General features: G+C 33.3%; 1 protein-coding gene across 1 annotated transcript; it reads left to right on the top strand.

Moving 5' to 3' along the window:
- Positions 1-355: 355 nt before the first annotated feature.
- LOC102592127 (uncharacterized) lies at positions 356-6,422 on the top strand. Its single transcript, XM_006349489.2, has 14 exons — positions 356-930; positions 1,101-1,194; positions 1,609-1,795; positions 1,888-2,143; positions 2,368-2,583; positions 2,669-2,755; positions 2,841-2,975; positions 3,770-3,889; positions 4,050-4,297; positions 4,424-4,504; positions 4,724-4,955; positions 5,188-5,286; positions 5,378-5,563; positions 5,863-6,422. The coding sequence occupies exons 1-14, from the start codon at positions 601-603 to the stop codon at positions 5,962-5,964; spliced, it is 2,373 nt and encodes a 790-aa protein (XP_006349551.1). The 5' UTR covers positions 356-600; the 3' UTR covers positions 5,965-6,422.
- The last annotated feature ends 7,905 nt before the right edge of the window (positions 6,423-14,327 follow it).

Genomic DNA, 14,327 nt, shown 5'->3' with positions numbered 1-14,327 from the left:
TTATACTCCCTCTGTCCCAATTTATATGACTTACTTTCCTTTTTAGTCAGTCCCAAAAAGAATGACACATTTCTATTTTAAGTAACAATTTGCCTATAAAATGTCTTTTTTACCCTTAATGAAATGATTTACAACCACACAAATTTCTATCATTCATTTTGGACCACAAGTTTTAAAAGTCTTTCCATTTTTCTTAAAGTTTGTGCCAAATCAAAGTACATCATATAAAATGGGACGGAAGGAGTACTATTTGTCAGATGGGAGGGAATTATTTATTTTCTAATTTTAACCATATTCAAAGTTAGTCAGAATGGGAGGTTTAACATTAGGAAAGCAAACTTTGTTACTACTAACTAGTTATGTGACGACAATGTAAAGTTTTGTGGTTAACTGGTGTTGACTAAAAGCAATATAAATATGCTAGAATCTACTTCAATCTTCATCTTCATTTCAGATCCCAAACTGTTTACTTATTCTCTCTCTCTGGACATGTTTGTTGGTTAAAATTGTCGAATTGATTTGCTTTGTTATTCAAAGTTAGTTTTTCATACTTTTTGGCTTTGGTTTGACTGCAATTAAATATAAAGATTTGAAGAGAAAATGATGTGGTTTAAGCAGAAACGAATGTGTTCATGGTCCAGTGTGACAATAATTGCTTCAATTGTGACATTGGTTTCAGTTGTTCATTTGTTCTTGTATCCTGTTGTGCCTTCCTTGGATTACTTTAGGCAGTATAAGAACTCTTGTATCCCTATCAATTCTACTAAGTCAACTCAACCTACCCACAACAATATTATAATATCAAATCAAACCAAATTTCCTCTTGATTTACACAATGGTGTTGTATATCGCGGTGCTCCATGGAAGAATCAGGTTGGTCAGTGGTTAGCTGGTTGCGATTCAATTACTTCTCCACTTAAAGTCATTGAGGTATGTGTGTGTACATAGTAAAATATGAAACTGTCAACTGCTTTCTTCTGAATACTTACTTATCTAAACCTGTTACCCCCTCTTTTAATATAATGGAGTAAAATCTGTATGTAATATCTAATCTAACAAAATACTGTTTCTTGAGATGATTTAGCTTATTATAAGTGCAGCATATCGGTGGCAAGAGCTGCAGGAATGATTGCAGCGGTCAAGGCATCTGCAATCGCGAATTGGGTCAATGCCGATGCTTTCATGGTTTCACTGGTTCGTAAACCTACACTCTTTTTATATCACTGGAAATGTATTAATTCTGATTAGTGTGGTCCATGAAATAGAATGTAAAACTTTGTTAAAGAGTGTGGCACATGGCATGATACAGTGGATAAGAACAAGCAAGATATCTCCCCCAAACACACCAAATATTTGGTTATATTGATATCACAAATTCTGGGCTATTGTAAAGTCATACATACCTCCTGTTTGATCTACAAAGATAAATAGGATTTTGTTATCTGTGGGGAGAGGAGGAGGATATCTAACAACTTCTGACACTAAGAATATCAGCTGGAAACTCTTTTTTTTCCTAGGCTGAAACACAATCAAACTTGTGTCAAATTAGGCAATAGATGAAATCTCTCATCTGATTTTCTTCATTACTAACATGCTATATCTTTTCAGGTGAAGAATGTGCTGAGAGGCAGGAGTTGAGCTGCAACTACCCTAGATCAAAGGAGAAACCTTTTGGGCACTGGGTTGTCTCAATTTGTCCTGCTTATTGTGACACAACTAGAGCAATGTGCTTTTGTGGGGAAGGCACAAAATACCCAAATCGTCCTGTTCCTGAGACATGTGGCTTTACAATCAAGTAAGCCAATATATTTCTCATTTAACCTTTATTTGCATCTATTCCATCACAAGAACCCTGGCAGTACATAATTGCTTGTGTATGTGATTTAGTCCTCCATCCAAACCTGGTGGTGCTCCTGTGACTGACTTCACAAAAGCTGATCTCGATGTCTTTACAACAAATGGTAGCAAACGAGGATGGTGTAATGTGGATCCAGAAGAAGCATATGCCTCCAAGGTGCTTTTCAAGGAGGAGTGTGATTGCAAGTATGATGGTCTTTGGGGTCGATTCTGTGAGGTGTCTGTGCTAAGCACTTGTATAAATCAATGCTCGGGCCACGGGTTGTGTCGCGGTGGATTTTGTCAGGTAAAGTCAGTCCTCATTGTCTTTCCTGTACGGAAAGTTTAAAAAGTATTTCATTAATATTTAGAGGTTGATTGCAGAATTTAGCTGTAATCATTCATCTTCCCATTTTCACCAATATCTAGTTTCCTTCTGATAACTTTATCCTCTCCGAGAAAGTATGTTGAGAGTAACAGAGCTTTAACATGGTTTATTATAACACAAGTTCTTTTTATTTACATATGCAGTGTGACAGTGGTTGGTTTGGAACAGATTGCAGTGTACCCTCCGTTTTGTCATCCATTAGAGAGTGGCCTCTCTGGCTACGACCAGCGCAGGTTACTGTCCCTGAGAATGTGAACAGCAACGGAAATCTTATCAATCTAGATGCTATTGTGGAGAAGAAAAGGCCCCTTATATATGTTTATGACTTACCCCCAGACTTCAACAGCCTTCTTCTGGAGGTTAGAACGATTTCTTCCTGCCACATCCTATCCGTTCACTTGGAGAGTGAAATTCTAATACCTATTAGCTTCCTGGGTATTGTAGGGACGCCATTTTAAATTAGAATGCATAAACAGAATCTATGATCAGAGAAATGCTACAGTATGGACTGACCAGCTGTATGGTGCACAGGTATCATCTGACTGTAAGTGTCTCCAACTAAGAAATTGAATGTTTGGGCAGACGTTGATTAACTATGCTTATATTTTTTTTGTAGATGGCACTCTATGAAAGTATGTTAGCTAGCCCTCATCGTACATTGAATGGAGAGGAAGCAGACTTTTTCTTTGTTCCTGTTCTTGATTCATGTATTATAACTCGTGCTGATGATGCTCCACACTTGAGCATGCAGGTATTGATGCATATTATTTTTCTGTATTGTTTGGTCAAACAAATCACCACTAGGATATAAATCTTGTTTCGTTGGAGTAATTCAACAGTTGAGAACCCATGCAATAAGTAGAGTTGTCTGGCTGTTGGCACTTTCACATTGTGTGCCGACATCAAGCTAAACCATGATTTCCATTTCAGGTACCAAAAATGCCCTTTTTATCTAGAAACACCTCTGTTTGATTATCAATTCCTACCATTTTGAATCTTTTGTCAACTTTTACCTGCTTGAAGTTGGGTACTTTCTGACTACATAAAGACTTGCAGGCTGATATATACTGTTCACTCCCACATCTGTGGGCTTTAGGGTACATGGACATCTTATATGGTCTTGGACAATACTCTGCTCAAAAGCTAGCTTTTGGGGTTGAGTTAAGCATGAGTCCAATTATTTAAGATGGTATCAGTGCCAGGCCCAGCCCAATTTATTGTTTCATCTGATGTTGAGCCCCTTATCTTATATTGTCCACGCTCTAGATGTTTAGTATTGGCATGCAGTGGCATGCAGGGAGTGTTGAGTCCCACATCGGTGGGCTTTAGGTTACATGGACTCCTTAAGTGGTTGAGTTAGGCTCAATGTCTTTTTTTTTTAACATAGACCAATGGAGTCTACTTCTACTTTAGAGAATAGATATTTTTCTATTGATTGCAAGATCTTATTTTCAACGTATATATATCTGTGTTTCTGGATCCTTATACCATACATTTCATCTTGAACATGTATTTAGGTTACACCTTTCTTATGATCAATTTCAGGAGCATATCCATGGTGGGTTGAGAAGTTCTCTGACACTTGAATTCTATAAAAAGGCTTACGATCATATTATCACACAGTATCCTTATTGGAGCCGCTCAGCTGGAAAGGATCACATCTGGGTATGTTCTCTATAAAGATGTCCGCATATTAATATTAGAGAACAGTAATTAGAGATGCATAAACTTGCATAGAGATAAAAAAAAAGTGTACAAGAAAAGAAGCTGTAGTACTTTTATGGTATTGATTTCACCGGTGTCATCTTTTTTTCTGTTAAGGCAGTTCTTCTCATGGGATGAAGGTGCTTGCTATGCTCCTAAAGAGATATGGAACAGCATTATGTTGGTTCATTGGGGTAATACAAACTCAAAGCATAACCATTCAACAACAGCATATTGGGGTGATAATTGGGATCCAATTTCCTCAGATAGAAGAGGAAACCACACCTGTTTTGACCCTGACAAAGATCTCGTACTTCCTGCTTGGAAACGACCTGATGAAGGTTCTCTAAATGCTAAACATTGGTCCAGGTAGTTTGGCCTTTCAATTGTCATCCATGAATCACATATAATAGGTCTCTATCAAGCTATAGTTATTTTGAAATGCAGCACTAGTTCAGATTTCATTTTATATTGACAAAGACCAAATGTGTGCAGAGTTCGTGAGGAGCGGAAAACATTCTTCTATTTTAATGGAAATCTTGGACCAGCTTATGAAAATGGAAGACCAGAAGCTACGTAAGTGATCTGAAACCTAATAAGATTTGGATTTCTACGGCAAGACGTGAAGCACTCTATGTTTGAGAACCTAACCTCTGGATCTCTGACAGCTCACTTATTAACCGTTATTGGTAGAAGAGAGCATGTTGGCATTTGGATTGTCGGTTTACAAATCATCCTTAGCAGTTAGCATGCAGCTTGTTTAACATTAATTAGGGATGTTGGTGAAATATGCAGGTATAGTATGGGCATAAGGCAAAAAGTGGCTGAAGAATTTGGATCAACCCTTAACAAAGAAGGTAAGCTTGGCAAGCAGCATGCAGAAGATGTGATAGTGACACCACTACGTGCTGGGAACTACCATGAGGAATTGGCAAGTTCCGTCTTTTGTGGGGTTATGCCTGGGGATGGTTGGAGTGGACGAATGGAAGATAGTATTTTGCAAGGATGCATTCCTGTGGTGATTCAGGTACTTTATTATGTCATGCTTTATGCCGGAGGATTGTAGATGAAGCTTTGTAGATGCTATGGGCTGCTTTTGACTTATGGCCTTTTGAAGCTCTTGCATACTTGTTGTACCCTTTAAGAGTGTTTCAAACCTTGTTGAACATACTTCTGATTCATTAGAATCTTTTTCAATCTATGCTTTTGGATTCTTCTCCTATGGCTTGCGTCTCTGACTTCCATTTCTCTACGTTCAGGATGGGATATACCTACCATATGAGAATTTTCTCAACTATGAAAGTTTCGCAGTTAGGATACGTGAAGATGAAATACCCAATCTACTAAACATTCTTCGGGTAACTCAATGTTATCTTCAGTTCAATGTAGAATTCTTTGCTTCATTCATGTTTAGCTAGGATTGCTAAATAATAAATTTACCTCTTGTAGAGTTTTAATGAGACAGAAATCGAATTCAAATTGGAAAATGTGAAGAAAATCTGGCAGAGATTTCTGTATCGCGATTCAGTTGTACTTGAAGCTGAGAGGCAAAAGGCAGTACGTGGGAGTGTTGAGGACTGGGGCCTAAAGTTTTCGCAGCTAAAGGAAGATGATGTCTTTGCCACATTCATACAGGTATATGTCATGTTTTCTCTAATATTGAGACTGAGTGAACATACTATCTTTGTTTAACTTAACATATCCACCTCGCCATTATTATCCTCCCCTCAAAGCCTTAACATCTTTTTATATTCCAGTATGGTCTTTTTAACTGAGGGATTCTGTTGAGTTTTTTTCTTTTGCCTATTTGAAGTTTGACTAAACCCTTTGACCATTCTCACATCACTTCTTTAATTGAAAAGAACTCTATTAGCTTCAAGCATGCGTCTTTTGTTTGGGAACGCTATTGAACGGTGTTTCCTTTATTTCGTTAGGTGTTGCATTACAAGTTGCATAATGATACTTGGAGACAACAACTTATTCTGCAGAAAAAGGAATTTGGATTACCTAAAGAATGCTTGATTAGAAGAGAGTGAGAAACTACTTTATACTTGGACCTGAAAGAGGATTCAACACATGGAGGGTTTTGCTGTGGATTAAATGCATTGGAAATAGATAGTGTATACAGCTGCAGTAAGGCAAAATTTTTGGTCAGTATACCAATTTTGAGTCAGTATTTTCTTTGGAGGGACAACTTAAGGCAAAAACATGTCTTCTGTTGTTCTTATTCAGACCATATTTTATACATGTAAATGAGTTAGCTTCTCTAGGAGCTATATTTTGTACAAGATCAAAATAGGGTACATGTCTTACCCTTTGTTTCATGTTTATAGAGAAGTCATATATCTGATCGATTCCCAAAGGGGAATATAGTTGGTAAATAAAAGTTGTATGATGAGATTGATGTGAAAATTTCAGGTCATTGTGTTGTCAAAGAAGTAGTATGATGAGATAGGTTCTATATCCAATAAATTTCAAGTGTTGTTTGTGTAAATGAACCTTGTACCTTATACATTTTCAAATATCATCATTTGTCTTCAATTTATTTAGATTCAATTAAGAGCTAATTATGTAAGTTAAATCCGAAGGTAGGATCGTTTAGTTGGGTTTTGAGTCGGAATATGGTCTACGGTCTCGGGTCCCTAGACATGATTGGGTCTTAGGTCTCGAGTTAAGGTCAAGTCTCGAGTCTAGTGTCACGAGTGTTAGAATGAGGTTGAGGGTTGAGACTCGCATCCTGGGTTTTGAGTCAGTATTGGATCATGGTAAGGTCTTTTAGTCTCAGACTAGGGTTGGATCAAGTGGGGTTTGGGATTGTGAGTCAGATTTGAAGGCTCGAGTCTTAATGGATGGTAGGGAAGGGAGGTGGCTCCCCTCCGGTATCTTCTCCCTCTGATCCCTCCAATTCCCTTTTTGATTGGTGACATGTGTCATCTAACAAAATAAACAACTCAGATGCCTCTTCCAAATGAGATACACATCTCCATAGGGAACCAAACCAAACCCAATTTTCATTCTTCGTTTTCTCTTAAATCTCACTAGATGAATAAAATAAAGGGTGAAATTCATTTTCACTTTTCAACTTTGTTTTAAAAATTAATTTTCTTCCTCATTTAAATAATAATTAAATTTTTCTCTTTATTTTATGCATTGTCCAATTTACTCTTGTTATATCACCTATATGTAATATTTTTATATTATATATAATTTATTGTATAAATTTTAAGAATTACATAATGTAAGAGTGAAATTACCTCCTATCCCTACTCTTTTTCTAATTACATAAATCCCATGTTTTTAAGGCCATCCGGATACATAACTAATTGGACGGATACATTATTGTTGATACATCAACTACCGTCTGTTAAGCGTAATAAGGGGAGAAATTTCAAAATTAAATTCAGATCCCATGATTGACGCTTTTTAGTTTCACATTATTATCAATTATCCACTGACAGAGCATACCATATCCAAAACAATTGAAAATTGAAAATTCAAATCTCTTCTTCCTGTTCTTCGTTTAGCTAATTTTAATATCGAAAACGGATTAATATCTAGATCAGTTTTCTCTTTTCTTCAAGAAAGACGACGAGGGCGGTTAAAGGCCAGATGAGAAGGCAATATTTGCAGTTCAACGGTTGAGCGCAGCTATGGCTAATAGAGTGTCTGCATTAGTGACAATGTCACTCGACACTGTGAAAATAAGATTACAAGTATTAGATGATGATTGTTGTAGTAGTAGTTCATGCAGTAGCTGATAATTTCATAAAATACATAATGAATATTTCGATTTTGCTGAGGCATTCAGGAATCTGGGAATAACGAGATTAGTTATGAATGATACAAAAGTGAAGGAATCGTCGTTGGTGAAAAATATCATTCATCAACTTAATTTCAGTCATTGCGGCAGAATTGAATATTGATGCATTAAGGAAAAAAATTGAGATTAGATACATGGTATAAGGTAATTCTTCTCCATTGATTATTAGGAATTATATGGGAGTAAGATTGTACGTCGAGGTAAAGAAACATGAGGTTGGATACCTCACTTGGAAATCTGATACATTACGTTGTTTCTACATCTGGAGAAATTATGTGTGTTAAAGGTTCAGAAAAAAATACTAAAACTCTTGATATGAATATGTAAGTCATGATACATTAGTAGTAAACGAAGAGTGTGTATAGTAATTTCGTGAGTTATGGTGTGATCATTATTTTGTATCTGATTGTATATGATACATGTAACAAAGGGATTAACAATTGAGTTGCTTCAGATACATTTATATAACTAACATATGTCTATGACTGATTTGTATAAAATGTATCATGTTAATATTGTGTATCTAGTAGACAATGTTAATAATGTATCAATTAAGATGTATAAAGTAATTGTAGTAATCAAGAAAAAATGTGGATGATACATTAATTTTTTTCATCTTTATGTGCCAATGGTGTTTCTGACAAATAATTTGTGACATGTTGTGTTTAAAAAAATCAAATTTGAATGCATCACATTCTAATAAAAAGTCTATGTGTATATGATACATAAGTGTTTACTATATTTACATTGTTGTGACTCAAATCTTTCGTATCATATACATTATGTCATAACTAATGAGTTCTTCATAATGACATTTGAATCAAAAGAGTTATGAATCTGATACTTATCTTTATGACATCTAATTATATAATGTGAATGTTTTAAGTATCAGATGATGTGTTGTGTATCAAGATCACTATAATTAAAACACAAAATATAAGAGTTTACATAATATAATTAAGAACAAATATATTCAAATTTAGACATAATATGAAACAATTTTTAGAGTAACACTATAAAACTTAAGTAAGATTGTCTTAAACAAAAAAAGAAACAAAACATCAAAGGGTGTCTATTCATTGATATGCAATCACTATTTGACATTAACCAAATCATCTTGTTGCGGTGGAGTAAATCCCATAGTGTAAGACCCTAAATTACATCTTATCAATTAATTTGATACACGATGCTTTATCTATAGAATAATAGGATTTATGTATCAAATATATTTATTGAGTAATGTGTACATGCACATAATCTTCTAATTTAAATAAGTTTGAACAAAAATTAAACACTACAGATACATAACAATAATTGATACATGGTAGATTATACAATTTGAACACGATATATTGAGCATGATGAAATTGTAATGTATCATAATGTTGAAAAGAAAGCATGATACATTAATTTAAGAAAATAAAAATAACTAGATACATTAAAAATCTGAATCCATATATATCAAAAAAAGATGAATAAGAAAAAAAAACAATCTGATCTGCTTCTCCTTCTCCTTCTCAACATATCGATAATGTATCAAATTGTTGCTGCATTTGTGGTAGTCCATTGGATGCACAATAAAAACCTTGCCAATGCATTGTCATAGCAAGTCTACCAGCACCAACATTTTGGAGGAGGACGAGATGGACCCCAAGATTTCATATTAGTATTAGAAGAATGTAGTTGAGTAACCCCAATACTAAATGAAGGAGCCTAGCCCATATGTATTAGAAAAAAATCTGGAAAGAAAATGGAAGAAGACAACAATGGAGAAGACAAAACCCTACCTATTCACATGTTTGAAATTGCTTGACTTGAGAGAGAGAATCCTTTTGAAATCAAATTAATTTGAAAATTGTAACTGCTAAAAATGTGGAGTGAATTTAGGGAGAGAAAAGAGGAGTGAAAAGGGGAGTAGTAAACATGGGTTTTGGCTGATTGATCCTATGTATCTGAAAGTTTTAAGAATTGAGAGAAATAAGGGATTTATGAAATATTTCAAAAAAATAGGGAAAAATGGAGAATAAGGTAAGTAAAGTTGTGTATATAAGTAATTTATCCTAATTTATTTTTGGGAAAAGGGCCTGATATACCCCTCAACTTTGTCATTTGGAGCTAATATGCCCCTTATTATGAAAGTGACTCATATATACCCTTACCATTATACAAACGGTTCACATATACCCCTACCGTTATAAAATGAGCTCACATATACCCTTCATTTAATGGAAGTGAAAAAAATTAGTTTTAAATTTATATTTTTGACTTTTAATTTCTTAAAAATTATTTAGGGGTGTATATATGATTCTTCTAGCAAAGTTCAAGATATATTTTAATCTTTTTCATACATAAATTATTTTTTGACTTTTTTGATTATAACTATTTGAGTTTCTTATTCTTATTTTATTTTTAATTTAAAACTATTTTTTTGTGGCTATATTATAATTTAAAATTATTATTTTTGTCTATATTGTAATTTAATTTTTGTATTTCGAAGAAACAAATTTGGTCATCTATAATAAGTTTTACAAGAATATTAGTGAAACATAAATAAATTTGACCATCAAAATAATAAATCTAAATTAGTCATTAAAACAAAAAAAAGTAAAAAAAAATATGTTTGAGGAGAATTAAATGTACTCATATGGGATTATATTATTTTTTTATAAAAATTAATCTAAAATTAATTTTTTTTTTCATTTCCATTAGAGGAAAGGGGTATATGTGAGCCATTTGTGTATAAGTAGGGGTATATATGAGCCACTTTCATAACGAGGGGTATATCAGACCCTTTTCCCTTTATTTTTTAACCTAGATATTTAGAGTTTTTTCTTTAAGTTCATTAACATGATAAGTAGGATAATACTTTTATGAATTTGTCACAAAATTTAATACTATGTTATGACCATTATTTCAATATAATATGCATTAAGGAGAAAAGACATAAATTTCCCCTTGAATTTATCCCGAAAAGTCAGTTACACGCTTAAAGTATCATGATGACCTATTACACACTTAAATCTTATTCAAAATGATATTAATTCCCCCTTCCGAAGACAATCTCTGTTTTTGTGTGAGAAAATGTTATACACACGTTTTGATGACGTAAATAATATTATTTTATATTTTTTTAACATTTTTCCCTTAATATTTTCTCACACTTTTTTCAAAATAACTATTTCTATTCTCTGTGTTCTTCCTCCCCTCACCATCTCTTTACTTTTTAAAATTCATTTTTGCTTCCTTCTTCATAAGTTGAAGGAAAAAAGAGAAAATTTGAAGAGAAAATAGGAAATAGTAAGATGATTATGAAGTAAGAAATGTTGGCGGTGGTGATATGCGGTGGGCAACACCATTGTTGCCGGTGAAACAAAAAAAACTCACAGATCTTAAAATTACTTTCAGATCTATAATTTACTTTAAAAAAATATTTATAATTATGGATGCAAATTAAGCATTTCATTTGTATTATTTGTGCGTAGTGAATAATAAAATATGTTATTGATGGCAGCTTGAGACAAAATGACATTGTGATTGGTGCTCCGACAAGAATACAAACATAGAGTAGTCATTTTCTTCAATGGATTTTGAAAAATTTAGGCAATATAATCATAAATTTTATGCATAAATAATCATGGAATTTTCAATAGAAGTCATTATCTTTCTAATGATTTTTTTCTCCAATAATCTTCTTCGGTGGATCCTCCGATGAGTTTGAGCAGGAAAATTATGAAGTTTAAATTGAAAAATTATTAACCTTTCGATGAAAATCATCTTCTTTTGCACTCCTTTCTATTTCTTTTTAGAGTTCTTCTGTAAGGGTTTGAATATGCGTCCATGGGTATAAAGTGAAGGAACAATAATTAATGGTGACAAAGTAAAGAACTGTTGAAGATGAAGATGTCAAAATAAAGAAAAATGTGAAAACATTTTAAAAAAAATTGGGGGGCCACAAATAAAAAAACAAAAAAAAATTATTGTTGACATAATTAATATATTAGAAATTATAATACTTAATTATATAATGACCAATAAGATAGTGCCACATGTTCAAATTTGTCATTTTAACATTTTTTTTTTCTTCTTCTCACGCACCTTAAGAAAGGTGGAGACACTTTCTTTGCCATGTCATCTTCGAAGGGGGAATTAATACCACTTTAAACAAGTTTAGGTGTGTAATAGATCGTCAAGATAGTTGAAATGTGTAACTGACTTTTCAAGACAAGTTCAAGGGGAAATCTGGGCATTAATACCAGTTTAAACAAGTTTAGGTGTGTAATAGATCGTCAAGATAGTTAAAATGTGTAACTGACTTTTCGAGACAAGTTCAAGGGGGAATCTATGTCTTTTCCCATGCATTAAGTGTATGTATATATGTATGCATGAATATATTTTATCTTTCTCCACTCTACTCCATGAGTTTCATATTACTTCACCCTTCTTGATATGGCATCCCTTAAAATATTAATTAGAGATGTATTTTACCAAAACTAACATTGTTAATAATGCTTTTAAATTTGACTACTACTAATTTATGTAGTTATTTAATACTAAGGGAAGAAATAAAAAAAATAAAAAATTAATCTATTGGTTTCATAAATTGCACAAGTAAATTAAAATAACTATTTTTTTAGAATGAGAATCACGCAATATAAACGGCAGGGGTATCCTCTATCTCTTTTATAAACAAACAAGTTTTGATTGACATTAATGGAGTATTACACAAATTATAGTTAAAATAATTTAAAATCTATGTGGTTTGAGAGCTATTGCATAGGAGCGGGGGTTTTACCCTGTGCGCACCCAAAGGGTAGCGGCTGCGGGTTTTCCTTGTCATCAAAAAATAATAATAATTTAAAATCTAACAAATACATTTTAAAAAAAGTTAAACTTAATTATTTTGTATTCCTACATCGAAATATGTTTATACAGTTACTATTCTTTGCTAGATTAGAGTTTTGATTGTTATTAATAAAATTAATTTTCTCATTATGATAATTTACTTCATTATACAACGTTATTAGTTTATATACATGATTAGTATTTTTCACTTTTTTCATCCAAAAGATAATGTTTATGCTTTCATGAAAAATTTGTTACATGAATTCAAAAATAAAATGAAAATATCGTGATTTATAAAGAAATAAAATATTAATAATAGTATAGTATACCACACACTTTAAAATATAATTAGAATAAAAGGAGGAATTTGATTATTGTACAAAGTTAAAGAGGTAAAAACAATTTTCACCCATAAAATAAGTGACTCAGCTTTTATTATTAATTAAATATATTATTATTGGGAAATTGAGTTTGGGAAGAGAGTTGCAGGAACTTGGCACTGATTCAGTTCCTAAGAGCCAATCTACGAACCGTACAAGGTCCTACGGTCTATAGAAGACAGTCGTAGGAATGGTCTTGAAAGGTGAGGGAATTTTGGGTTTCTGAAATTTCCTACGGACCACCAAGATGGTCCTTAGAAGATTCTACAATCCGTAGGAAGGGGTCCGTAGAAAAGTCTCAAAGTTGATAAAATTTTGGTAATACGGGTTCTACGAAAGAGGTTTACGGACCGTAGAAAAATGGACGACTAGTAAAAGGCTCTCGTAGAAGTTTTATAGAATTTTGGCCCCCAGTACTTGGTCCTATGACTGACCAGGACGGTCCATAGGAATTCTTACAGACCGTAGGTCCAAACTGTATACATGTCCAGTAGAATCTTATGTCATGGAGAAACTTCTTCTTTTAGTGAGATTTGAGGTCATCCGACATTAAATCACAAGTAAGGTTGTTAGCAAACTTAGCATATCATGATATTAGATTATGTGAGACCACCTACACATGTTCATCGGGGAATGGGTCATCAATTTCAATCTCTCTCGAAGGTCTCCATTATCCCCAAGCTGAGAAAGATGGTTTGCCACTTGGTTCTCGCAACATTTGCGATATTTGACTTCAAAGTCAAATTCTTGTAAAAGTAAAAGTCAATGGATTAATTTTAGTTTGACCTTCTTTTTTGCCATAAGGTATCAAATAGTTGCATGGTCCGTGTGCACAATTACTTTGGTAGCCAACAAATAATCTCAAAATCTCTCAAAAGCATAGACAACACCCATCAATTCTTGCTCTATGATCATGTAATTCTTTTAAGCAAGACACTAAATGATTTAGGAACAAGATGTAACACCTCATAATTTAGTAACATTTAAAATAATGAGTCTATAGTTGACGCGCCAAACTATCATGTTTCGCATCATCCATCAAGAAGATGTCAAGAAAATAATCATAAATGGGTGATTATACAAAGAAATATTGATATTGAGGGTGTGTTTGGAATGGAGTGTTTTCCAATTTTCTCATGTTTGGTTGGCTTAAAATGTTTGGAAATTGTTTTCCAAATCAACTCATTTTCCTCAAATTTAAGGAAAATGACTTTCCTTCCAAAATTAAGGAAAACATTTTCCAAAACTCTATTTCATCCTTTAATTTTTTTTCTTACCCTACCCATACCCGTGGCTGTACCCGACCCTCCCAATTCAAAAAAAAAAAAAATTTTTAAATTTTCAAATATTTATCCCA

This window comes from Solanum tuberosum, unplaced genomic scaffold (genome assembly GCF_000226075.1).
Source record: "Solanum tuberosum cultivar DM 1-3 516 R44 unplaced genomic scaffold, SolTub_3.0 scf00108, whole genome shotgun sequence".
NCBI classification, from domain to species: Eukaryota; Viridiplantae; Streptophyta; class Magnoliopsida; order Solanales; family Solanaceae; genus Solanum; species Solanum tuberosum.
The sequence above is the reverse complement of the archived record's forward strand: the minus strand, read 5'-3'. Positions and strand labels throughout refer to the sequence as shown.

Excerpts from the sequence above, each read along its gene's own strand:
- LOC102592127 (XM_006349489.2), top strand. The coding sequence starts at position 601 with ATGATGTGGTTTAAGCAGAAACGAATGTGTTCATGGTCCAGTGTGACA. Across the intron at positions 931-1,100 it reads CTCCACTTAAAGTCATTGAG|CATATCGGTGGCAAGAGCTG; the intron begins GTATGTGTGTGT and ends TTATAAGTGCAG. Across the intron at positions 2,144-2,367 it reads GTCGCGGTGGATTTTGTCAG|TGTGACAGTGGTTGGTTTGG; the intron begins GTAAAGTCAGTC and ends TTACATATGCAG.